The sequence below is a fragment of the Salvelinus alpinus genome, chromosome 13 (genome assembly GCF_045679555.1).
Source record: "Salvelinus alpinus chromosome 13, SLU_Salpinus.1, whole genome shotgun sequence".
Taxonomy (NCBI): domain Eukaryota; kingdom Metazoa; phylum Chordata; class Actinopteri; order Salmoniformes; family Salmonidae; genus Salvelinus; species Salvelinus alpinus.
In genome coordinates this window covers 36171361-36199316 of record NC_092098.1, presented here as the reverse complement: position 1 = coordinate 36199316, position 27956 = coordinate 36171361, and the positions used below count along the sequence as shown (strand labels likewise).

The window sequence follows — 27956 nt, the reverse complement described above, 5'->3', positions numbered from 1 at the left end:
TTAACCTCCAACCCTGCATCTATTGGACAAAGCCCAGACTGATATAGTATTATAAGTGAAATAGAATAGTAAACGCAGGGATCAGGCTGGTTCTACCAGGCTACAACATTGGTGCATGGTGATAACGTTCAAGAGATGTCATAAAGACTAGAAAATAGACATTCTTAACATTTGTCAATTCATAATCCAATCAACATTGTATTATTTTTCATTCCATGTGATCAACAACCTCTAAAGGTATCACCCGAAATACCTTTGAAAGTAAATGTATTCAGTGTTGCGTGGAAACCCCATGAATTTTGCTGTGATGTCATGGAAGGCCCCTTGCTGTCGTGTATGTAGTGTATAAAGGCACCTCAGAGAGGAAGTGGCTCTGATAGTCCACATCTGAATCTGACAGTCAAGATGCCACTAAAGCTGCAGCTTTGCTTCCTAGTCTTGTTTGTAAGGGGTGAGTAGGCTACTTCACTGAAAGTAATTGTGTCAGAGACAATTAAGTACAAAGTACCCAGGCAGGGTACATGTAGGCCTATACAATACAGATTGACAGAGTTATGTGTTTTTGTTGTAAGATAACACAAATCAATATGTTTGCTGTATTCATATTTAGACATTTTTAAAATTGTAAATGTTTCCACAATCTTTGTCAGCATGTCAGATACATTAAAATGGAACTGCTTTTTTCTTGATACTGGTGCTGTGACACATTTAGTTGTTTTCATGAGAATTGTGGAGGTGAATTGCTCTACTGTAAGTGCATCTGAATGATGTTACCAATAGATTGAGATAAATCAATGTTGTTATTAAAATGTACTCTGGTTGGAGAGAAATGTTGTATATCGATATACAGCCTAGCATATGATGTATACAGGTGGATACTTAGAGAAACACAGAAAGACATTGTTGACCACAGTGCCCTACGTTTGATTACACAATAATATCTTCCAAAAATGTTCAATAATCTGCCACTGCAATCAGTTTATTTTCAGTGTCACATAGCGTATATACTATACTATTTTATAATCTGGGTGGTTCGAGCACTGAATGCTGATTTGGCTGAAAGCCGTGGTATATCAGACCGTATACCATGGGTATACTGTTCTAATTATGTTGGTAACCAGTTTATAATAGCAATAAGGCAACTCAGGGGTTTGTGGTATATGGCCAATATACCACGGCTAAGTGCTGTATCCAGGCACTCTGCGTTGCGTCGAGTAAGAACAGCCCTTAGCCATGGTATATTGGCCATATATCACACTCCCTCGTGCCTTATTTCTAGAGTATAGTATGATAACCATCTTGTGGTTTCTCTGGCAGTCTGACAAGTAGTGACAACACAAAAAGAATAGACATGATCAAATGCTCTTTGGATTGTATCACAGTGAAAATGTGTACTAATTGTTGCCTTGTTTAAATATGTTTGACAAATTATTCTTTGGATCTCTGAATGTCATTTGGTGACTTTTTAATCATATAGCATGGTTTTTAAATTGATAACAAAAAGAGTCTAGTTATGCAGTATATTTGGGAAATTGGCAAAAAGACTCAGCAATGTAATGTGTTTATTATCACAACGTTTCAACCATTATAGGTTGTCATCAGCTCTCATTGGGGTTCATATACTGTACCTCATTAAATATATGAATATGGAATTCAATCGTTGAAGACAGCTCTAAAAATCACAACGGTTATTTCTAAATTACAGTAATTCCATGGACCACCATAGACCATCCCCATGGAATTTCTTTCATTTCAGTAGGTGCTATATAGCATTACCCTATTATTATGTTACATTATTTTAGCCCACACAATGTATGAAAACAGTTACCCTTCAAAACTTTTCAAGCCCACCAACACCAACGGTCTCAATTTGCCACCACAGTTCATTTTTCCATATACAGTAGGCCTACCACTAGTCATAGCAGTAGCATAGGAAAAAGGAACACATGACGCTCACGTAGACAGTGTGAAGAAAACCACATGCCCCTTGCTTTCGCTTTCACACCCCTCATGTGAATGGTGACTGACCACGCTATGTTTGATTTCCTGTCAGTTGCCGTGTAGAAGGCTGTGTGAAAGTTGGCTGCATAATCTGTAGGCCTATGTGCAGTGTAGGGGCAAATGCACACCCCGCATGTTGTTGTTTGTCACACCTCCCATAGCCTCAAGCCCGACAATAGCAACTCAGTCTACTTCAGTTTCCTCTGTGGCCCCCAGAGGCAGAGTCTGAGACAAGAGGCCTACAGAGTGGTAGAATAGTGCTATGAGTCAGAGCTGTGAGAAATGAGGGGTTGGTATAAGGGTCTGTCTCAGATCTTATCCAGATAATTTACACTGCCCACTTACTCATCATTCTACGACCCCTAAATCTCCTCTGTATGATTGCTTTTCAATACAGTCCATCCATAATCATATTATGTTAAAATACTGTAAGAAAGAGGAAAGTGCTGTTGAAAATTAGGGTGAACATGTTTCATTATGTTCATGTTTCAATCATGTTGGAACATTCTATCATGTCAATCAAAGTATGTCCTATACTAACTCATTGGTATTTGCCATTGCAGGATCCGTTGCAGTGCAACATATGACCGTGATGGAGGGTGAGACTCTAACCATTAAGTGTCGCATTAGAAATGCCCACAGGAGCCACGTGGAATGGAAGAATCCTAACGGGCATGTGATGTTTTTCAATGACCATAAGGGTGAGGATATTATAATACCACATACAGACGTTCATTTTATTTTATATACAGAAACGAAGCAGTATCTCCATTTGAATGTAGACTGGAAGCCCACTAAATGAGCAATACATGTTGACAGCTGTATGGCTAGAATAATAATAGTTGTACATGATACAAGTAAAAATGTTTGTTCCTACTCATATTGTAACATCTTTGTTATGAACTAAAGTAGTTGAGTCATGATGTGACATGCATTCTCTCTTCCTTATCTTCACTAACAGCCCTGAGGAATAAGCGCTACAAGATAATCAACTTGTCCGAGTCCGATTTTTCAGTCAGTGTGTCTGATGTCACCTTCAAAGATGGAGGCCTCTACACATGTTTACATTACACAAAAGTGCCTGTAGTGAAATCAGTTACCGTGACAGTTTTGGGTAAGTATGACATATTGTCATAGCATTGTTGTCTATAGTGATTAAGAAAGCACACAGCATTTGTCTTTACTGAGTAGAATTGTCAACGCGAATGCCCCGCCCACTTGAGGATGTGTCTTTTTCAGCCATCTATTTCCTGTGTTTGAGTGGTGCAAAATCCACTTGTCACTTAAATCTCACTGGATTGATTGCTTTCCACCCCTTTATTTTAATGTGTTCACATATGCAAATACACTCAGTGTGTTTATGCAAATGAGGCACATGAAGATTTCTTTATTTTAACACAATATAAAATAAATACCTGATACCAATAGAAAATGTATATATGAGTGCATTCTAAGAAAATAAAAAACTGGGACATTTTACAAATTGAATACCTGAATTACCACAAATACCTGAACTCATTATTTGGCCGTGCCAGTAAAACATGTTATGTGCTATAATTCATTCAATACCTGATGGATTAAAAAAAATATCTTCAACCATTGTTCAACTGTGGCATTTATGATAATTGTTTTCAAAACCTTTTAACAATTTTGATGACCGTTGCTAGTAGAATATTCGGAAACACTTTATGTGGATAGTCCTAAGTAAATGGTTTGTACATGTTCAATAATTGTCAACAACATTTCAACTAATTATCCACTAACCCTTATCCTAACCATAACCTTAGTAAGCAGTTGCTTATCAACATAGTATGACCATCTGTAGATAATCTATCTAAATAAAGTGTGAACGAATATTCATATTGGATCAAATCAAATGTTATTGGTCACATACACATATTTGCAGATGTCAGGAGGTAGAGTGCTTGCCCCATTCCCACTTCCAACTAATTAAGTTGAATCCCAAAATCATAATCTCACTCTTTTTGTCATTCTCAAGGTATGCCAAAATTGGAGATAACAGAACACAATGGAAAGACTACCATCAAATGTTCTGCAGTGGGAAATAGCCATCCTCCCAAAATTTCATGGCTTTTGGGGAGTGGGTTAGAAATTGATGGTAAGTTACCTTTATTCTAGATTCACTTAGTAGATTTCATGGCAAGGGATTATGTTAAAATCGAAACCTTCTGATTTTGATACACTTACTATTTCTAAGGATCCTAGGCCTAGCTAAAGGGTGTGTTTTGACTCCTTGGTTGGCCAGCCCAAGTGAGTTATGTTAAAAAATGGTGCATGACCAACAAATAATAGTATATACAAAAAGGACAACAAAACATGGCATGCCAAAAACTAAATATTCAAACCAAAGGTTCACATGGCCACCAAACTCCAACAGCCTCACGGCTCTGCCAGCTGCCACACCCTGGTTGCCACACCTGTGCACAATCAACACTTAACAAGACTTCCTGGCAGAGCATAACCCCTGACACTATATTTGTGACAGAGGTGGAATGGCGGCCGTGAGGCCATCGGAAAGCACGGCCAGACGTGTAAGGGGTTAACGGTAGATTGAAGCGCGGAGACTTGCCTTTTCCATCCGGAGGGGGCAGTGTAGCATTCTTCGCAAAATGAGGAACGTTTCAATTTCACACCAAGTGGGTTAACCCTATTGGCGCAATGCATAGGGTGTTTGCCTTTCACACCAGCGACCTTGGTTTGCTTCCCTGCCCCCCCTGCCATTCACTTAAAAGGGAGATACCTAGTCAGTTGTACAACTGAAAGCATTCAACTGAAATGTGTCTTCCGCATTTAAGCCAACCCCTCTGAATCTGAGAGGTGCAGAGGGCTGCCTTAATCGACATTCATGTCTTCGGCGCCCGGGGAACAGTGGGTTAACTGCCTTGCTCAGGAGCAGAACGACAGATTTTTACCTTGTCAGCTCGGGGATTCGATCCAGCAACCTTTCGCTTACTGGCCTAATGCTCCGACCCTCCAGGCTACCTGCCGCCCCACTTACATTATTCAATATATTTAACCAATGATAACAACCACTTTAAGGGATTGTGGAAAATAAAAACACAAGACAAGTCAAAATGGAGTAGTAGGAGACTGAGGATGTTGTGATGATATACTGTATAATGAAGGGAAATGCCTCAAAACAGTAATAGACTTCCCCTGCGAAAACAAATCCCCCACACATTCCACTTTATCTCATCCAAAATAAAGGGAAGTGAAATGTCTGTATTCTCCCTGTAAAGGGCAGTGCTGGTCAGTATTATAAGAATAAGTATGATGGTTGTTGACATTCTGTTACATATGACATTTTGACACTTTGTTAAAAGTTAATTGAACCTTTCTCTTGTTATTTAGCTCAGCCTCAGTCCCAGTATCTTTTGGAAAAAAACACATATTCCTCCCTGGATATCTTGCATGTTCAGTCCCACAAGAGGAGAGTCACAGTGAAATGCATCGTTCGCCATCCAGCCTTACACAATTCTTCTCTGATGAATTTCGTAAAAATTGGACAGAATCGTAAGTCCCAAGTTCATTGTTCACACTTTCAAGCTATGGGAGGTTGAATTTAGCAGGGTATATATACTATAAATACTACAATACTATGACATAAAGCTCAGATGACCTCCTTGAGAGTAAGGTGGAAATATCCAACAAAGAATTTAAAATAACTGGTATGCCTTTATTTGAAATGTAGTTCTGCTTGTAGTGTTCTATTTGAGGAACATTGAAAGTTAAGTGTGCACATTTGTGGTTTCACTGCACAGTCACACTGTGGGTACTTTCTCACTAGTTTAAAATTATGCCATGAGAACGGTAGGGTCATGGCACACTAGGGTATCTTTACCACACAAACATCAATAACTGAAATTCCCTTCTATCTTATAGCCTCTGAGGAATCACACTCCACTTCGAGAACCTCTCATTGGCCAAGTACAGTCTCCCGTTGGCCTGGTACACAGGTGTCAACAGAAAAACCAACAGCTACAGCCTTAGATTGGCCCAATACAAAGCGTTCACCAGCATCAACCCCTGACTCACAACTCAGCCCTCACAGTAAGTAAGACATTTTATTAACAGCCATGTTGCCCTGAGGTTACATCTACAAATGTTTTGCGAGTTGGTTTTCAACATGTGAAAAGTTTGAAAACTGCTTGGGTGCAAAACAAAAGCAATTGGTTCTCATACCATCAAGGATGTTTCCTGAAATGGAAGTGAATAGCAATATTAGCCATATACAGTGGGGAGAACAAGTATTTGATACACTGCCGATTTTGCAGGTTTTCCTACTTACAAAGCATGTAGAGGTCTGTAATTTATATCATAGGTACACTTCAACTGTGAAAAAATCCAGAAAATCACATTGTATGATTTTTAAGTAATTCATTTGCATTTTATTGCATGACATAAGTATTTGATCACCTACCAACCAGTAAGAATTCCGGCTCTCACAGACCTGTTAGTTTTTCTTTAAGAAGCCCTCCTGTTCTCCACTCATTACCTGTATAAAAGACACCTGTCCACACACTCAATCAAACAGACTCCAACCTCTCCACAATGGCCAAGACCAGAGAGCTGTGTAAGGACATCAGGGATAAAATTGTAGACCTGCACAAGGCTGGGATGGGCTACAGGACAATAGGCAAGCAGCTTGGTGAGAAGGCAACAACTGTTGGCGCAATTATTCGAAAATGGAAGAAGTTCAAGATGACGCGCAATCACCCTCGGTCTGAGGCTCCATGCAAGATCTCACCTCGTGGGGCATCAATGATCATGAGGAAGGTGAGGGATCAGCCCAGAACTACACGGCAGGACCTGGTCAATGACCTGAAGAGAGCTGGGACCACAGTCTCAAAGAAAACCATTAGTAACACACTACGCCGTCATGGATTAAAATCCTGCAGCGCATGCAAGGTCCCCCTGCTCAAGCCAGCGCATGTCCAGGCCCGTCTGAAGTTTGCCAATGACCATCTGGATGATCCAGAGGAGGAATGGGAGAAGGTCATGTGGTCTGATGAGACAAAAATATAGCTTTTTGGTCTAAACTCCACTCGCCGTGTTTGGAGGAAGAAGAAGGATGAGTACAACCCCAAGAAAACCATCCCAACCGTGAAGCATGGAGGTGGAAACATCATTCTTTGGGGATGCTTTTCTGCAAAGGGGACAGGACGACTGCACCGTATTGAGGGGAGGATGGATGGGGCCATGTATCGCGAGATCTTAGCCAACAACCTCCTTCCCTCAGTAAGAGCATTGAAGATGAGTCGTGGCTGGGTCTTCCAGCATGACAACGACCCGAAACACGCAGCCAGGGCAACTAAGGAGTGGCTCCGTAAGAAGCATCTCAAGGTCCTGGAGTGGCCTAGCCAGTCTCCAGACCTGAACCCAATAGAAAATCTTTGGAGGGAGCTGAAAGTCCGTATTGCCCAGCGACAGCCCCGAAACCTGAAGGATCTAGAGAAGGTCTGTATGGAGGAGTGGGCCAAAATCCCTGCTGCAGTGTGTGCAAACCTGGTCAAGAACTACAGGAAACGTATGATCTCTGTAATTGCAAACAAAGGTTTCTGTACCAAATATTAAGTTCTGCTTTTCTGATGTATCAAATACTTATGTCATGCAATAAAATGCAAATTAATTACTTAAAGATCATACAATGTGATTTTCTGGATTTTTGTTTTAGATTCCGTCTCTCACAGTTGAAGTGTACCTATGATAAAAATTACAGACCTCTACATGCTTTATAAGTAGGAAAATCGGCAAAATCGGCAGTGTATCAAATACTTGTTCGCCCCACTGTAGGTCCTCAATTTAAACCTCAGTCAAAGTTTGAGTCAGAATTTCAGCTTATGCTTTTTTTGTGTTAATTTAAGGTACCTGGATTTTGCCATTTGTTATATATATTGACTTAAATTACAACATTTTCATCTGTAGTACAATCAGTGAGTGAAAAGGACTTACACTGTACTGTAATATCAATACAATAAAACCACAAATCAACAACTAGAAGTCTATTTAGTTTGTAATGAATCAACGAATGCATTTCCTCATTGGAGTTATCAATGTCTGTCGAATATCTTCACCTCCAGGTCAGCCAGCCCACTCAGTGTTTGAAGCTACAGGGTACACACTTGCTAATGACAGCAGCAGCAACTCAACCAGTACTACCGGTAAGAACAAGACTAACCATAGCTAGTATTGTATGGGAAGAAATTCACAGTATCATTGCCATCTAGTCTTACAAGTTATTCAGTGGGCTGCTTCTCCACCTCGTGGTGACTTTCCACCACTACAAATTATGGTTGAATGGCGAGAACCCTGTTATCGAGATTTACCCGGATTTACGGGCCAAAACAGCTCCCTTTTCCCGGGATAAATAACTGTGAGAAACAGGAAAATTATGATAAATGATTTATATGAAAAGCATGGCGTGAAATGGAACTGCTAAATTACATGCAATGTCTAAATCTGGCTTCTCTATGCCCTCTGCATGATGAATCAAGGCTCAGGGTGGGGACAGACAGACCACTTTTTTTCTTGTGACCGGGAGGCCTACATTTGCTACAGCATAGCCTATGCTACAGTAATATAAAGATTTTTATTTTCTATTTCTACTCATCTGGCTTTCGGGGTCACCTTGTTTTTAATTGTAAAGATCGTTCTTTTTTTTATTGCAGCTGCAGAGTTTAAAAAAAGCCTATCACTCAAATATCGTTGCTTTAAATCAGTCTATTAAATCTATTCAGCTAATGAATGATGGGTTATGCATAATAAGCTTCTAACTTATAGCCTCTGTCTCTTGCGCAATACGCACACACCTGTGCTCCACTGGCCTCCTTAAAAAACGCTCCTTAGCTCTTGGAGTCCCATGCAGGAAAAGCTAGACTATTATTAAAAATAAAGAACAGAAATACGTTATTTACAAAGGTATTCAGACCCTTTGCTATGAGACTCGGAATTGTGCATCCTGTTTCCGTTGATCATCCTTGATGTTTCTACAACTTGATTGGTGTTCACCTGTGGTAAATTCAATTGATTGGACATGATTTGGAAAGGCACACACATAAGGTCCCACAGTTGACAGTGCATGTCAGAGCAAAAACGAAGCCATGAGGTTGAAGGAATTGTCTGTAGAGCTCCAAGACAGGATTGTGTCGAGGCACAGATCTGGGGAATGGTACCAAAACATTTCTGCAGCATTCTTAAATGGAAGAAGGTTGGAACCATCAAGACTCTTCCTAGAGCTGGCTGCCCAGACAAACTGAGCAATCGGGGGAGAAGGGCCTTGGTCAGGGAGGTGACAAAGAACCCGATTGTCACTCTGACAGAGCTCCAGAGTTCCTCTGTGGAGATGAGAGAACCTTCCAGAATGGCAAACATCTCTGCAGCACTCCACCAATCAAGCCTTCCCAGAGGGAAGCCACTCCTCAGTAAAAGGCACATGACAGCCCACTTGGAGTTTGCCAAAAGGTTGGTCTGATGAAACCAAGATTGAACTCTTTGGCCTGAATGCCAAGTATCACGTCTGGAGGAAACCTAATACCATCCCTACGGTGAAGCATGGTGGTGGCAGCATCATGCTGTGGGTATATTTTTCAGCGGCAGGGACTGGGAGACCAGTCAGGATCGAGGGAAAGATGAATGGAGCAAAGTACAGAGAGATCCTTGATGAAAACCTGCTCCAGTGTGTTAAGGACCTCAGACTGCGGTTCACCTTCCAACAGGACAACAACCCTAAGCACACAGCCACGACAACGCAGAAGTGGCTTCAGGACAAATCAAATTTATTTATATAGCCCTTTTTACATCAGCTGATATCTCAAAGTGCTGTACAGAAACCCAGCCTAAAACCCCAAACAGCAAGCAATGCAGGTGTAGAAGCACGGTGGCTAGGAAAAACTCCCTAGAAAGGCCAAAACCTAGGAAGAAACCTAGAGAGGAACCAGGCTATGAGGGGTGGCCAGTCCTCTTCTGGCTGTGCCGGGTGGAGATTATAACAGAACATGGCCAAGATGTTCAAATGTTCATAAATGACCAGCATGGTCAAATAATAATAATCACAGTAGTTGTCGAGGGTGCAGCAAGCAAGTCAGCACCTCAGGAGTAAATGTCAGTTGGCTTTTCATAGCCGATCATTAAGAGTATCTCTTCAGGACAAGTCTCTGAATGTCCTTGAGTGGCCCAGCCAGACCCCGGACATGAACCCGATCGAACTTCTCTGGAGAGACCTGAAAATAGCTGTGCAGCAACGCTCCCCATCAAACCTGACAGAGCTTGAGAGGATTCGCAGAGAAGAATGGGAGAAACTCCCCAAATGCAGGTGTGCCAAACTTGTAGCGTCACACCCAGGAAGACTTGAGGCTGTAATCGCTGCCAAAGTAAAGGGTCTAAATACTTATGTTAATGTAATATTTCAGTTTTTATTTTTAATACATTTTCAAACATTTCTAAAATCCAGTTTTTGCTTTGTCATTATGGGGTATTATGTGTAGATTAATGAGGGAAATAAACTATTTAATCAGTTTTAGAATAAGGCTGTAATGTAACAAAATGTGGAAAAAGTAAAGGGGTCTGAATACTTTCCCGAATGCACTGTATTCGTCAGCCAACTAATTATACAAATAGGCCCAATTATATTTCAAGATTAACATAAAATTCACTAGCCTATACTTGTAACTTTGTAGGCCGCATTTGCTGCACCAGAATCGCATGTTCTTTTCTGCTTTATCATGGTTTGAACGATGTGCATAATTGCAGTCCATATATTACAATATAATAGGCTACAATATAGTACATTAATAGAGTTCACAATCAAAAAGATTAGTCTACTGGAGCTAGTTTAATTTATTTAACCAAGAGAGCATATAGCTAGCTACATCTATGGGCTTTTATGTTTTCCTGTCATGCGTAATGTGCAATAGCCTATATCATATGTATTGGATAACGGCACAATCATTTGGGCTTTTTTAGGCTTCGGCTCATTAAATGTCGTTAATGTAGGGCTCATAAAATGTATTTAATATACGGCTCAGGTAGCATCAGGTTTGAATTTTCATGCTGATCAAAGCTCTAATCAAATCCAGCCATTTTTATTTGCTTTAAATTGCTTTTGAATGACACTTCCTGTTTTGGCGGGAAAAGCGATTTATTCTCGGGGTGCAACATTTGTAAAATACCTTAAAAATATTCAGATGTCCATCATAGCAGTATCCAATAGTATAATCAATTGAAAACCTATTGTTTTATCCACAAATACACTCCATATCCTCCTGAACGCGGTGACTGTAGGTACTGTCCAGAATAGCTGTATGATGCATTCATTCATTCATTACCCTGTAATTCCCTGTAGATTGGTCGTCAGTGTACCAGACAACAGAGAACACACCTCATAATGGCACAAGAACCAACTCCACTAATGCTAGAGGTAAGACAGTCTTACTATTTTTACGAAGTGCATACAGATCTGGTTAAGTGTGTCATGTTTAGGGGCTGTGTAAGTCAGATTTGGATATAAGGCTACAGTAGAAGAGGCTAAAGTTGCACTGGTGGTCTCATTCACAGGAATCTTCGATGAGACGGAGAGGCAGAGAGGAAATGGAAGCAGTGCGCCGTTGCTCATCTTCCTCGTGACGTGCCTCATCCTTGGTCTGCTGGTGGTCGTTGTGTTCTTTGTAATCAAGCTGAGGAGGGCTCACATACTCTGGAAGAAAGGTAACTAGAGACCAGCACACCTCTCGGCTCTCACTGTTTAGGATCTTCTCATGACTTTGCATGTTTGGTCATCTTTGGTTTATGGCAGGTGTGCACAACTAGTCCTCAACTGGAATTTCGCTCTGTTGGTTTTCCTTTCTTCTTTGTTGGATCAGTTGATATTAACCAAACATGGTTTTTCAGGTCTAGATCAGAAAGAACAAAAACCAGCAAATAACCTGCAGCCCTCAAGGACTTGAGTTTCCACTAAATCTTAAACTTTTCACAAGTAATTATTCAGAAATTATCATAGTTTTGATCATTACAGAAAATGAAGACTCTGATCAATCTGTGGAGAGCAGCAGATCAAAATCAAGCAATGAAGAGAAACAATCCAGAAGAAGGAGAAATGGTAATATTTTACATCCTACATAGTCTGATTTCTGTGATATTTCTGTGACATATGAAAAGAAAATCAACCAATGAAAGAACACAATGACAAAAAGCACAATTATAAGAACTATCCCACAATTCAACGTCTATTCCACGTTGGTTCAACTTAATTTCAATTAAATTATGTGGAAACAACGTTGATTCAACCAGTGTGTGCCCAGTGGGATGTCTAGTATATGCTAAAATGTAGGACATTTTATATGTTCCACATGATTTAAAAATTGCCTGTTTTTCTAGGACTTTTTAACATTGGATTCACAAAGTATGTCGTTGAGGAACCAATGGCAACAGAGACGACAACAACAACAAACACCAAAACAGAAGAGGCTCCTGAAATGCAAATCATCCCACAAACAGATGGAGCAACCCTAAGCCCTCAGATCAAGGAGACGGAACTGTAAAAAATGTCAGTGTGTGTGTTTTAATATTGGGAATTCACATAGAGAATTCAAATAAGCATAAGCACCTAAAATGTGACAAACAATATATTTTTATTGTAATATTGTTTTAAAACATATAACGTTACTGTGATATAGTGGATAATTATGTGTGTACACAGGCTCATAAGCTGCTATTATGTATGATATATATATTTTTAAATCCAAGTTTATTTTTATACTGAAATAAAGGAAAAATATACAACATAAGTATGGATTATTCTGTGGAAGTATCCCCCCACCTTGTTAATAGTGTATATTCTCGTGTGTATTTATTTTATTCTCTTGTGTACTTTTATATTACTTAGTACAACTGCATTGTTGAGCTTGTAAGCAAGCATTTCACTGTACTGTTTACACCTGCTGCATCCTGCGCGTGTAACAAATAAACTCTGTGTCACGACTTCCGCCGAAATCGGGTCCTCTCCTTGTTCGGGCGGCGCTCGTTGGTTGGCGTCGCCGGTCTTATAGCCATCATCGATCCACTTTTCATTTTCCATGTGTTTTGTCTTGTTTTTCTTTCAATTTCCTCAATTACTTGTTGTGTACTTAACCCTCTGTTCCCCCATGTCTTTGTGTGGGATTGTTTATTGTAGTGCTTGTGCACGTTCCCCGTGAGCGCACGACGGGTTATTTTTGTGCCCATGTATCTTGGCGTTCTGGATGCTGTTGGTTTTGCTAAATAAATCTCCGGTTATCACCCAGTTCTGCTCTCCTGTGCTGACTTCTCTGCCGCCAATTACACACCCCGCTACACTCTGATTTGATTTTCAAGAATTGTATTGTATTTACACTATCTTTGTTTGGGTGATTTCTCTATTGGCCTACATACCTTTGAATAACAAATACCATGAACTGTTCTGCTAGTTGAATGCTGGGCTAGAACAAAGTGTGCATACTCCTGGGGGTCTCCAAAGAGAATTAGTGTGATGCCCTGTTTACATCGTGACGTATTTCATTATGCTGTACGTTATCCTCATGTAAACTCATTCCGCTACTGGACAGAGAGCATAGGGAGGGTTTCACAATGCAAGACAAGATGGAGGAGAGTTTTCATATGTCATATCTTTCTGGAATGGCCTTTTTAAGAAATATTAATGGAAAATATTTGGTCTCTATCACAGAAATATATTTTAACTAATAAGATTAAAGAAGTTTCATATAAATTAATCCACAAGTGCTACCCCTACTAAACATTATCTTAAAATGTTTTAAAAATACATTAATGTTTCTTGTACCTTCTGTAATTAACAATCGGAGACCAGCATCCCTGTGGGTTGGGGAAAATTTGTAATGTTTTGTACACTCAGTGTAACAAAGAATATGCAAAGCCTTTCTTCGTAATCAACCTCATTCTTATTTTAGCTAAATTCCATATTCATAAAATGTACATTTTCAGTGAAACTTCTGTTTATTATTTTTGAGAATTAAGTTCAACAATATTTAAACACTTTCTTCTTCTCATAGCAAAAAATAAATCAAAATGCTGTATTACCTTCTGTTGTTTGTAATATTTGTATACTCCGTTGTATACACTTTGTTTTTTCTATATTGTACAGCGCATTCGGAAAGTATTCAGACCCCTTGACTTTTCACACATTTTGATACGTTACAGCCTTATTCTAAAATTGAATAAATTGTTTTCCCCCCTCATCAATCAACACACAATACCCAATAATGATAAAGCAAAAACAGGTTTTTAGAAATTTTTGCAAATGTATTAAGAAACTGAAAATTGAAACATAGCATTTACATAACTATTCAGCCTCTTTACTCAGTACTTTGTTGAAGTAGCTCTGGCAGCGATTACAGCCTCTAGTCTTCTTGGGTGTGACGCTACAAGCTTGGCACACCTGTATTTGGGGAGTTTCTCCCATTCTTCTCTGCAGATCCTCACAAGCTCTGTATGGTTGGAAGGGGAGCGTTGCTGCACAGCTATTTTCAGTTCTCTCCAGAGAAGTTCGATCGGGTTCAAATCCGGGCTCTGGCTGGGCCACTCAAGGACACTCAGAGACTTGTCTCGAAGCCACTCCTGCGTTGTCATGGCTGTGTGCTTTGGGTCGTTGTTCTGTTGGAAGGTGAACCTTCGCCCCAGTCGGAGGTCCTAAACGCTCTGGAGCAGGTTTTCATCAAGGATCTCTCTGTACTTTGCTTCATTCATCTTTCCCTCAATCCTGACTAGTCTCCCAGTCCCTGTCTCTGAAAAACATCCCTGCAACATGATGCTGCTACCACCATGCTTCATCGTAGGGATGATGCCAGGTTTCCTCCAGACGTGATGTTTTGCATTCAGGCCAAAGCGTTCAATGTTGGTTTCATCAGACCAGAGTCTTGTTTCTCATGGTCTGAGAGTCTTTAGGTGGCTTTTGGCAAACTGCAAACGGGCTGTCATGTGCCTTTTACTGAGTGGCTTCCGTCTGGACACTCTACCATAAAGGCCTGATTGGTGGAGTGCTGCAGAGATGGTTGTCCTTCTGGAAGGTTCTCCCATCTCCACAGAGGAACGTTGGAGCTCTGTCAGAGTGACCAAGGCCGTAACCCCTGATTTATCAGTTTGGCTGGGCAGCCAGCTCTAGGAAGTCTTGGTGGTTCCAAACTTCTTCCATTTAAGAATGATGGAGGCCACTGTGTTCTTGGGGACATTCAATGCTGTAGAAATGTTTTGGTACCCTTCCACAGGCCTGTGCCTCAACACAATCCTGTCTCGGAGCTCTACGGACAATTCCTTCCCCCTCGTGGATTGGTTTTTGCTCTGACATGCAATGTCAACTGTGGAACCTTATATAGACTGGTGTGTGCCTTTCCAAATCATGTCTGTATCACATGTCTGTATCACATCCGGCCGTGATTGGGAGTTCCATAGGGCGGCGCACAATTGGCGCAACGTCATCCGGGTTTGGCCGGGGTAGGCCGTCATTGTAAATAAGAATTTGTTTTTAACTGACTTGCCTAGTTAAATAAAGGTAAAATAAAAAATAAACATGTCCAGTCAATTGAATTTACCACAGGTGGACTCCAATCAAGTTGTATTTGTATTTATTATGGATACAAGGCAGCAGCTACTATTCCTGGGGTCCAAACACATTAAAGCACTTACATATAAAACAAAAGATAAAATAGTACATCATAACATTATTACACCACTACTATACAAAATGTACAATACAAAAGGTATAATACCACCATACAACAATATTACAATGTATGCGTATGCATATGTCTGCACCTTTTGTGTGAGCTTCTTCACAGTCCCTGCAGTGAAGAGACAAAAGGTGTATTTTTACCTGTTTTTTTCAATCTGATTCTACTGCTTGCATCAGTTAACTGATGTGGAATAGAGTTCCATGTAGTCATGGCTCTATGTAATACTATGCACCTCCCATAGTCTGTTCTGGACTTGGGGATTGTGAAGAGACCTCTGGTGGCATGTCTTGTGGGGTATACAGTGGGGAGAACAAGTATTTGATACACTGCCGATTTTGCAGGTTTTCCTACTTACAAAGCATGTAGAGGTCTGTAATTTTTATCATAGGTACACTTCAACTGTGAGAGACGGAATCTAAAACAAAAATCCAGAAAATCACATTGTATGATTTTTAAATAATTAATTTGCATTTTATTGCATGACATAAGTATTTGATCACCTACCAACCAGTAAGAATTCCGGCTCTCACAGACCTGTTAGTTTTTCTTTAAGAAGCCCTCCTGTTCTCCACTCATTACCTGTATTAACTGCACCTGTTTGAACTCGTTACCTGTATAAAAGACACCTGTCCACACACTCAATCAAACAGATTCCAACCTCTCCACAATGGCCAAGACCAGAGAGCTGTGTAAGGACATCAGGGATAAAATTGCAGACCTGCACAAGGCTGGGATGGGCTACAGGACAATAGGCAAGCAGCTTGGTGAGAAGGAAACAACTGTTGGCGCAATTATTAGAAAATGGAAGAAGTTCAAGATGACGGTCAATCACCCTCGGTCTGGGGCTCCATGCAAGATTTCACCTCGTGGGGCATCAATGATCATGAGGAAGGTGAGGGATCAGCCCAGAACTACACGGCAGGACCTGGTCAATGACCTGAAGAGAGCTGGGACCACAGTCTCAAAGAAAACCATTAGTAACAGACTACGCCGTCATGGATTAAAATCCTGCAGCGCACGCAAGGTCCCCCTGCTTAAGCCAGTGCATGTCCAGGCCTGTCTGAAGTTTGCCAATGACCATCTGGATGATCCAGAGGAGGAATGGGAGAAGGTCATGTGGTCTGATGAGACAAAAATAGAGCTTTTTGGTCTAACTCCACTCGCCGTGTTTGGAGGAAGAAGAAGTATGAGTACAACCCCAAGAACACCATCCCAACCGTGAAGCATGGAGGTGGAAACATCATTCTTTGGGGATGCTTTTCTGCAAAGGGGACAGGACGACTGCACCGTATTGAGGGGAGGATGGATGGGGCCATGTATCGCGAGATCTTGGCCAACAACCTCCTTCCCTCAGTAAGAGCATTGAAGATGGGTCGTGGCTGGGTCTTCCAGCATGACAACGACACGAAACACACAGCCATGGCAACTAAGGAGTGGCTCCGTAAGAAGCATCTCAAGGTCCTGGAGTGGCCTAGCCAGTCTCCAGACCTGAACCCAATAGAAAATCTTTGGAGGGAGCTGAAAGTCCGTATTGCCCAGCGACAGCCCCGAAACCTGAAGGATCTGGAGAAGATCTGTAGGGAGGAGTGGGCCAAAATCCCTGCTGCAGTGTGTGCAAACCTAGTCAAGAACTACAGGAAACGTATGATCTCTGTAATTGCAAACAAAGGTTTCTGTACCAAATATTAAGTTCTGCTTTTCTGATGTATCAAATACTTATGTCATGCAATAAAATGCAAATTAATTACTTAAAAATCATACAATGTGATTTTCTGGATTTTTGTTTTAGATTCCGTCTCTCATAGTTGAAGTGTACCTATGATAAAAATTACAGACCTCTACATGCTTTGTAAGTAGGAAAACCTGCAAAATCGGCAGTGTATCAAATACTTGTTCTCCCCACTGTATATGGATGTCCGAGCTGTGTGCTAGTAGTTTACACAGACAGCTCGGTACATTGAACTTATCAACACTTCTTACAAAAACAAGTAGTGATGAAGTTAATCTCTCTTCCACTTTGAGCCAAGAGAGATTGACATGCATATCATTAATGTTAGCTCTCTGTGCACTTTTAAAGGCCAGCCGTGCCGCCCTTTTCTGAGCCAATTGTAATTTTCCTAAGTCCCTCTTTGTGGCACCTGACCACACTACTGAACAGTAGTCTAGGTGCAACAAACTAGGGCCTGTAGGACCTGCCTTGTTGATATTGTTGTTAAGAAGGCAGAGCAGCGCAATATTATGGACAGACTTCTCCCAATCTTAGCTACTGTTGCATCAATATATTTGAATATGACGGTTTACAATCCAGGGTTACTCCAAGCAGTTTAGGCACCTCAACTTGCTCAATTTCCACATACATAGACATGTCGCTAGTAAAGATTGAAAAAGGTAAGGGACGTAAACAGCTACCCTGGGGAATTCCTGATTCTACCTGGATTATGTTGGAGAAGCTTCCATTAAAGAACACCCTCTGTCTTCTGTTAGACAAGTAACTCTTTATCCACAATATAGCAGGAGGTGTAAAGCCATGACACATGTTTTTCTAGCAGCAGACTATGATCTATAATGTCAAGCGCTTGAGAAGCAGACACCTCACAAGTCGTCAATTTGCAGCTTCATTAAATAGTAACTTCAAAACACCAGTCTCAACGTCAACAGTGAAGAGGCAACTCCGGGACGCTGGCTCAGTTGTCCACCGGGGCGGCCGGTGTCCACCGGGGCGGCCCAATCCTCTTTCTATTCTGGTTAGAGACAGTTTGCGCTGTTCTGTGAAGGGAGTAGTACACAGCATTGTACAAGATCTTCAGTTTCTTGGCAATTTCTCGCATGGAATAGCCTTAATTTCTCAGAAGAAGAATAGACTGACGAGTTTCAGAAGAAAGTTCTTTGTTTCTGGCCATTTTGAGCCTGTAATCGAACCCACAAATGCTGATACTCCAGCTACTCAACTAGTCTAAAGAAGGCCAGTTTTATTGCTTCTTTATTCAGAACAACAGTTTTATGCTGTGCTAACTTAATTGCAAAAGGGTTTTCTAATGCTCAATTAGCCTTTTAAATGATACACTTGGATTAACTAACACAACGTGCCATTGGAACACAGGAGTGATGGTTGCTGATAATGGGCTCTGTACACATATGTAGATATTCCATAAAAAAAAAAACGTTTCCAGCTACAAACGTCTTTTACAACATTAACAATGTCTACACTGTATTTCTGATCAATTTGATGTTATTTTAATGGACAAAAAGGTTTTCTTTCAAAAACAAGGACATTTCTAAATGACCCCAAACTTTTGAAAGGTAGTGTACATTGAAAATCCAGGCGGTCCACATTGTCCCGGAATAAAGCAAAGTAAACACAGCTTCTGCAGCATTGAAAACATTCAATAGCGATGTCCATTTGAGACTGCCGAGCTAGCTAGGTTACAGGCTAGCTAGGCTAGCTGGGCTTCCGTGTCTCTACTTGACAGGAAATTCTCAACTTGAGAATTACACGGCTATCAAAACTCTCAGGCCAAGGTAAGCCAACACGAAACACATAATTAATTTGAATGTTTGTAAAATTCACAATGTGAAAAATTAATGGTAGTGTAGAGTTTTGTACCTCAGGCTAGTAAAACACGTTTTCGAACACCGTCTTCTCAAACCGTCTTGCTCGTCTGAAACATCTCTTGGATGGAAAAAGGATGCACCTGAGCTCAATTTCGAGTCTCATAGCAAAGGGTCTTAATACTTATAAGGTATCAGTTTTTTATTTGTAATACATTTGCAAAAATGTCTAAAAACCTGTTTTTGCTTTGTCACTATGGGGTATTGTGTGTAGGTTGATGTGGATATTTTTTTATTTAACCAATTTTAGAATAAGGCTGTAACATATCAAAATGTGGAGAAAGTCAAGGGGTCTGAATACTTTCCGAATGCACTGTATATTTTGAATTGCTATGCAATTAAAAATACCAAATGTAAAATATATATAAATGACGGTGAGAATTATTAAAAATAAAATGTATAAAAAGTGCCTAGTCTTTCGTCAGGGATTGCATTTATTTTGGGAGATTGTAAAATATGACCTTTTCATTCAAGACAGGAGAAACATATTGTTTCAGTTGATAATAAAACATGTTTTTTTTGTTTTTCCTCAACTTGTTTCTATAACTTTCTAGCAAGTCAAGCTAGCTTACAGTGCAGCTAACTAGCTAAAAGCTTGGCTATACTGTAGCTAGCGACCTCCACCTAATAATTATCATCAAAACAAACGTCATTACCATCAGAGCCCCAGAGCCTGTGTAGGGATCTGAGTACATTTGACTAAGTGATGGAGTACATTGACTTTGTTTTTGAGAATATTATGAGTGTTTTTTTTTCTTCATTAAAGTATCTCGGTTTTTACGCCATCCAATTGGTGGCGGCAATACACATTTTGGGATGTAGTCCACCAAGAAGGAGAAGAAGGTTTTCTCTTGCCCAGTCACCGGTTGTGGAAGAGGATGGAACTAGGTGAAACTGGGCCGACATTCTGCAAATGTTCTTATCGATGAAACATCTGATCTCAAAACTATAAATCTGTTACGAACACAGTGCACTATATGTTTTATAAACTTGATACTTTGCCAAAGTTTAAAAAAAATGCCGTTGTCTAGAAGGAGTGCAAGGTCTAATTGTTTGTGCACAAGCGCATTTCACAGAGAAGGCGTTCCCTAACGGAAATATGCAAATACATGCTGCAACATGCCAATAGGATCTTGCTAGCTTGTGCTTGGCATTGCCCACCTCCATGCTTGTTCTGCCCACTATGCTTAATTTGCTCTCACTGTAAATGACACAGTTGAACTATCTTGGGTTAGTTTTATAAATAAATTATAAATATCTTTGCTTATGGTTAATGTTGCTGTGTTCATGTGCTAGTCGGAACTCAGAAATTGTCAACTTGCTAACTGGTTGAATGTGTATATCTACAACCAGTAGCTTGCTGAAAATGTCAGAGTTCCGACGAGCACCTGAACGCGGCATGTGAATGAGACATGACAGAAATATGGTTGTGAGGTATGGGGTCCGCTCACCAACCAAGAATTCACAAAATGGGCCAAACACCAAATAGAGACTCTGCATGAAGAATTCTGAAAAAACATCCTCTGTGTACAACGTAAAACACCAAATAATGCATGCCATTCAGAATTAGGCCGATACCTGCTAATTATCAAAACCCAGAAAAGATAAGTTAAATTCTACAACCATCAGCACTAGGAAGCGATTCCCGAACCTTCCATAGCAAAGCCATCACCTACAGAGAGATTAATTTAGAGAAGAGTCCCCAAAGCAAGCTGGTCCTGGGGCTCTGTTCAAAAACACACCCACAGAGCCCCAGAACAGCAACACAATTAGACCCAACCAAATCATGAGAAAATAAAAAGATAATTACTTGACACATTGGAAAGAATTTACCAAAAAAACTGAGGAAGCTGGAATGCTATTTGATCCTAAACAGAGAGTACACAGTGGCAGAATATCTAACCACTGTGACTGACCCAAAATTAAGGAGCGCTTTGACTATGTACAGACTCAGTGAGCATAGCCTTGCCATTGAGAGAGGCCGCTGTAGGCAGACCTTATTCTATGGGCTCTATCTGTAATCATAACCAGTAGTATATACCAGGAATAATGAAACATAGAATAATAATAGATGTTTGGTGAATCTATGAATTATGTATGACCACTGGATACTTTGCCACTCAAAACATTTTTTTATAGAATATTTTGACATTTACTTCATTACTCAAAATCTTGCCAAAGCATATTCTGTAGGACAGGTAAATGTGAATTTTATATAATTTGACATGATTTATATGAATCGGGTAAAGAACATATGGACTTTGAAATAAACATGTGAGAGGTAAAACATAGGCTAAGTCTGGCATAAGCTTATTCCCACACTTTACAATAACTCTGTTGCAGTGGTCTTAGGTCTCCCTATAGGCTATTCCCTCCATCACAACACTGCTGCCCTGTTGAAGAGCTTGTGATCTCCATGCAGCATCACACGCCTTTGGAAAAGCACCCCTCCGATGTCCTTCTGTAGGCACGCAGCCATAGAGTCATTATACCTTAATGTAGGCCTATTTGCCTACTAGCCAAATAAAGTGCAGAGCATGGATGATGCGTGCAACTCCTCATTCCAACATATTTGAACATTTAATTCATCCTTCATTCAGTTCAGTCAGTCACTATGTCATCCATTCTGTCATTTGTCTGAGTTGCAATAGGAACTAAATCAAAGAGAATAGAACAGTCTTATCCATTTGTTTATTGAAATCCATGTGTGTATTCAAAATGTGGCTTTTCTTACGATCCTAACAATTTGCATATGGATTTTCTTAAGATCCTAACCATATGTACCTTCAACCTTTTGGCAGCTATCTGGTTCCATAAATGTATCTCACAGGAGAAAGCATCCAAGTGAGCAAAACAGCAAACCTCTGTCTCTCTATGTGTAGGCCATCTATCTGATGCTGTCTGGTCCAAACGAGTATGACATTGTTTCCGCCTGTAGCATTGAAGACCAAAAAGTATGCAAAATCAGCCAATCAGCATTAAACTGAGCAAGCTCAACTGTGAATGGTCCTGGCACACCAAAAGAAAAGTGTAAAGGAAAGCCATCTTGGATTTGGCATCACTCCTATCAAATCCCATTGAGAGCATACGTCATTGACAGAAAAACTTGAATTGTTGCATCGTGTTGTCCCGCAGTGGCTAGCTAATAAGCTAGCTAAAATGGTCCCTTTCCTAAATTAGCCATAGTTGGAGATAGGGATTTGGACTTGTGGTTTTACATAATTCTCTGTACTGGCCAATGGTTGTAATGGCAGTTCTGATCCAACCATTAATTCATACATTGCTGTGACCATGGAAGTTCAATATGTAGCTAGATGTAGAAGGATAATGTTAACTAGCTAAAGTTGCCCATGAATGGAAGTTAGGCTAGCGTGCAAGCATTTTAGCCAGGTAGCCCAGGACAACAAAAAAATAAAGGTGTGTACTGTAAGACAGTGATAGACATTTCATCAACATGAAACAGAGGAGGATGGTAGGGTGAGTCAACATGTTTTTCTATTTGCACAGAACCATGGACAGCCACATCATATTTAGCTTACGTTGATTGGACTAAATAGTTTTTGATATTTTTTAGTTGTCACTGTATTATACTAAGCAGAGGGGATTTGATGATGTTGAAATGTTTAAGTTGAAATGGTGCTGAAAAAGTGAAGGCAACTCCTGTTTTCTTTGCGTCTTGTGGTTCTAAATCAATAGTTGGTCCGAAAATGTCGGAAACCTTAACTTGCTTGACCATGCTGTAGGTCATGTAACGTTAACTGTCTGTTACTTTACATGATATATGCTTTGTGGATATCACTGGACAGAAGTTGGTATCCGGTTTGATGATAAAACAAATGTGTGGTTTAATTTCTGAAATATGAATTAACATTTTAGTTTTTATTTGTAAAAATGCTGATGCAAAACTGGGCAAACCAAAACAGTACATTATGAAGATAGACTAAAAGTGCACCTTCAAAGAAATAATGCAATGTTAGCTAAACTCATGTGTAGAAACACGTAATCTCGCGCACCCCTTCGATATAAAGTTATTTTTACTCCAACTTCACTTTCACGAGGTTTCGGTAATAACATGTTCAACTACTTAAGACATTGGCTCGAATCTACGTTGTGTCTTTAGATTTCGAGAAATTTATTTTTTACTTCCCTCATTAACTTCCCAAACCCCGGTTTGGTTTGGCCTGTCTCGCAAGCGTTCCCCGAAGTCTCGCGATTATGCGCCGCCGTGTTCAGACACTGGCATAACCATGTAAAACCTGGAATCGTTTCTTAATCAGTGTTGCCAACTAATTTTCATTGTAAGTTGCTAGAGGCAGGTTGATTTGTTGATAAAAGTTGCTAAATGATGTTGTGATGTCATTGCGTAATAACGTAAAACTGTGTCATTATGTAGAATACACAATAACGTTACTCAAATTGACTGGCCATCTCGGCAAAAAATATGATTTGACATTTGTTCAGGTACAGACTCCCACTCTTTTCTGTACTTCTGGCTGTACAATTTTGATCGACACATGTTGATTGATGTTGTAAATTCTGTTCAAGATCAAACATTCGTGACAAACTATATTCCCGGGTTTGGCTCGTCGAACATTCTGATGCTGCCGCAGTCAGCCATTGCTGCTGCCTGTGCACGAGCTGAGCGCCTGCTGCTGACGTCACTCACAACGCACTTTTGCAGCCAGGCACGTGTGTTGGGACTGAGTGTGCGACAGAAAATCGTTTTTGCTGTAATTTAGAGGGAAAATGCGTGCATTTAAGCATTTGAGTCACTTTTCAAAAGTTGCTAAAAGTTCCAAATACATTTGTTCCTAGTTGCTGTTTGAAAAAAAAGTTGCCATGGTAGTCTGAAAAGTTGCTAAATCTAGCAACAAAATTGCTAAATTGACATCACTGTTCTTAATGCTTCTGCATTTTGGGTATTTCCCTCAAACTCCTTGCTTTGAATACTTTTGGTGCTTTCAAGAAAAATGGGAACTCGAGGGTGGAAATGAGGTCAAATCATGACGTACGTGATCTTCAGGTCGGAAAGACGGAGCTCTAGAAAGATGTCCGAGTTTCCCGACTTGGATTACCGTAAAAAAAAAAAAAGCCTTTCCTAGCTTTTTCCGAGTTCACAGTTGTCGGAGATTTCAGAGAAGACCATACCAAAGTCAAAGATATTTATAACTAACCCCTGTCTGTAACCGTATTACGGAAGAGGATAGCTAGCATCAGCTTTGAAGTGGTTATACTATGTTGAAACACTCGTTTTGAAATTTTCCCAAACAAATCCCACAAGGACATTGCTGTATCTTTTAAATTCTGTGAATGTAATTTTAACGAATTTGATCCAAATTTATTAACAAGATCTCCTCCCTGTTAGTAATGCATGACAACCCAGCGGAAACGGCTCCCCAGATATGAAGAGGGATTGGAACGTTCGAGCGTTCAAAACAACTGGGAACTCGGACAAATACGAAGTGAAACCATCATCAGTGATCTTCAGGTCGGAAAGTAGGAGCTCTAGAAAGAGGCTCGAGTTCCGGAGTTGGATGACCGTTTAAATCGATTTTACCAAGCCAGAGCTCGTTTTTTCCTCCCGAGTTCTCAGTTGCTACGAACACTCGGAAATCTAGTTTACTGTCGTTTTGACCGCGGCAAGAGCGCTTGGTCTTTGTCGCAGAAGTGGGAGGGAACGCTTGGGCCGTCCTGTATTTTTATTGGTGTTTTGGAATGGAAAGTGGAATCCAGAGCTATGATTGGTTACGTTGCCGGCGATATAAAAGTTATAGAATCACATTTCCTTCTTTCTCTAACAAGGCGAAGGAAGGCTTCGCCGTTGTTTAACTCCGACCAACATCAGCGTCACCCTCGGTCACGAATTTGGTTAGTACAATATAGTTTAATCTTAACATAATCAATGCATTTATTTGAGCAGATACATAAGCAGATACATTTTATATCCCGAATTGGTCGGCTAGATGATATTTAGCAGGCTGACGTCGTTATCCGGTCTGAAGAAGGCTGGCTAACTATAACTCACTATAACTAGTTTGTCACAATTCGATCCCAATTTACTTTGACTGTTTATCTAACATGGCTAGCAAACTAAATGTGTCGTGTAGTGTGTTCATTAGCGAGCCGGTCAACCTTTGTCGTGGTCGCATATGGCAGGTCGAGTTTGGTGCAGGCAGTTTGAAAGACATTCGACTGACGGTTCCAACGTTTGTACGCATGCTAACTAAAGAAAAAGGCGCGCGATCAACCTCGTAGTTTTCGGCCTAGCTAGTTGTAGCTAGAACGTTCTAGTGCCTTGGTCAGGTCGTTAGAGTTTCGCACTAGTTTCCGACGTGACGTGAACGCGGCAATAAAACTGCACCCCACTCGGTGTGACGCACATTTTAATGGCGAGATTTCTTTACAGAAGTGTAATGTTGCGCAATCTCATGTATCACTTTTTTATTGATATAAAGCTTAATTTGTTTTTGGATGACTTAAACATACACTCTATTCCTGTGTTTAGGCAACATGTCTAAAGGACCGGCAGTTGCCATTGATCTCGGGAGCACCTACTCCTGCTTGGAGTGTGTTCCCGATGTGTTCCAGCATGGCAAGGTTGAAATCATTGCCAACGACCAGTGCAACAGGACCACAGGACCACTTCAAGTTATGTTTCCTTCAGACTTATTGGTAATGCCGTCAATAATCGGGTTACCATGAACCCTGCCACACAGTATTCGGTACGTTTTTAAGTTATGATCATTTATCATTAAATTGCTATATTTTAATTTGTTAGCTGTATGGTGCGCCAAAGCCTTTTCATCTAAGTTGTCGATGATTCTACTCGACCCAAGCGCCAAGTTGAATAAAAAGGAGAGGCTAAGTCCTTCTACCCAGAATAAATTTCCTCTATGGTTCTGGTCAAGATGGAGATTGCCGAAGCCTACCTTGGAAAAGTTATAATTTCAAATGTGTAGACTGTAAATTAACGTGTATTTATTTTAAATCTGAACAGGAAGGTGCAGTTTTTAGTTTGCAATGACTAGTCAGTTTCTTGATTCCCTGTTATTGAATTATTAAAATGTATATTGATATTTTCTTTCCCTAGACAGTCAACAATGTAGTCGTTCCCGTGCCTGCTTAATTCAACAACTCCCAGCTCCAGGCATCAAAAGATGCTGGCACCATCTCAGGCCTGAATGTACTGCATATCATCAATGAGCCAACTGCTGCTGCCATTGCCTACGGCTTGGATAAGAAGGTAAATGGCTTGCTATGATCTTTATTCTGTTGAAAAGGACTGCAATGCAGTGATTATTCGCTGTGATGAAGTTTACTCCTGCCATTCGTAGTTTCCACCAGAGGTTGAAAGACCAAAGATGGCCCAATACCTTCCTTGGATGTCTGAGCGACTATTTTAATGTACTTCTCGTTTGAAAACCATGTATGTTTTTGGCTAATATAGACTGTATCCTCCAGGTGTATGAGGGTGAGGGCCATGACCAAGGACAAACACCTGTTGGGCAAGTTTGAGCTGACTAGAATCCCCCCTGCACCTCGATGTTCCTCAGATTGAGGTCACCTTTGACATTGACGCTAACGACATCATGAAGGTGTCTGCAGCTGACAAGCACACTGGCAAGGAGGACAAGATCACTATCACCAATGACATGGGTAAGTTTGTTGTGGAGATGGCATTGTAAGACTAGAAAATAGGCTACAGTTAATAGTCCTAACCAAGTAGTTTCGCTGTGATGAAGTTTATTCCTGCCATTCGTAGTTTCCACCAGAGGTCGAAAGACCAAAGATGGCCAAATACCTTCCTTGGATGTCTGAGCGACTGAAGTTAAATATTTCTCATTTGAAGACCATTTAATATTTTGCTAATGTTAATCTGTTTATGTTTCTTAGACTGCTGAGAAGTAAGAGTATGAGCACCACCAGAAGGAGCATCACCAAGTTGTACCACGGTGCTGGTATGCCCGACCGCATGGCTGGTGGATTCCCCGGAGCTGGTGGCGCGGCTCATGGAGGCGGTGGGTTATCTTGACTGACTTGAGGAAGTCGACTAAACCATTCCACGGTTTCTGCAACTACCTCCCCCTCACAAGCAACGTTTGAAATGTTCTACCTGTTTGTGACGGAGTCAGTGACTCTTGTCAGTGAGATTTTAAAGTTAGAAAAAAGGTTGCCTGATCGCACTTCTATTGCAACTTTGTTTGCTACACAACAGAACAGTAATTTTCTGTTTGCTCAACTAAGCTGTCAGATTTCACATGGAGTATATTGTGCCTTTAAGGCACAATGCCTTAAAGACAAAATAAAACATGGTGACCTTCCACTGCAACTTCTAAATGTTGCTCTCAAGTGCTTTTACCACTGTTCAGAGCTTTTGATAAGGTCCTTATTTTGGTTAATATTGTTATGACAAAGTTTAATCTCACGTGTGACTTCCCATAACAAACTTCCAGTTGCTAGACCAGTGTCAATGTTTGTGGTCCTACCACTAAATATTATAGATATTTTGCAGCGCTGACTTAGTCACGCAATCATCCAGTTTCTCAATAACCATGTTTCGTGCCACAGTTATGCAAGTAGTTGTATCCATTAAAATGTGATGGAGAAGTT

General features: G+C 40.5%; 1 protein-coding gene, 1 long non-coding RNA gene and 2 other non-coding genes across 4 annotated transcripts; all 4 read left to right on the top strand.

The window, feature by feature from the left end:
• The first annotated feature begins 381 nt into the window (after positions 1-381).
• Positions 382-13297, top strand: LOC139537590 (cytotoxic and regulatory T-cell molecule-like). Its single transcript, XM_071339073.1, has 11 exons — positions 382-451; positions 2565-2702; positions 2963-3115; positions 4001-4120; positions 5374-5535; positions 5905-6072; positions 8103-8183; positions 11363-11437; positions 11575-11724; positions 12032-12115; positions 12394-13297. The coding sequence occupies exons 1-11, from the start codon at positions 406-408 to the stop codon at positions 12555-12557; spliced, it is 1341 nt and encodes a 446-aa protein (XP_071195174.1). The 5' UTR covers positions 382-405; the 3' UTR covers positions 12558-13297.
• An 11132-nt stretch (positions 13298-24429) lies between these two features.
• Positions 24430-27956, top strand: LOC139537592 (uncharacterized). The gene is made up of 5 exons (XR_011667568.1): positions 24430-25214; positions 25852-26068; positions 26437-26589; positions 26808-27002; positions 27240-27956. It is a non-coding gene; the product is annotated as an uncharacterized lncRNA (long non-coding RNA).
• On the top strand, positions 26647-26740 carry LOC139538081 (small nucleolar RNA SNORD14). The gene has a single exon (XR_011667655.1). It is a non-coding gene; the product is annotated as a small nucleolar RNA SNORD14 (small nucleolar RNA).
• Positions 27075-27168, top strand: LOC139538080 (small nucleolar RNA SNORD14). The gene has a single exon (XR_011667654.1). It is a non-coding gene; the product is annotated as a small nucleolar RNA SNORD14 (small nucleolar RNA).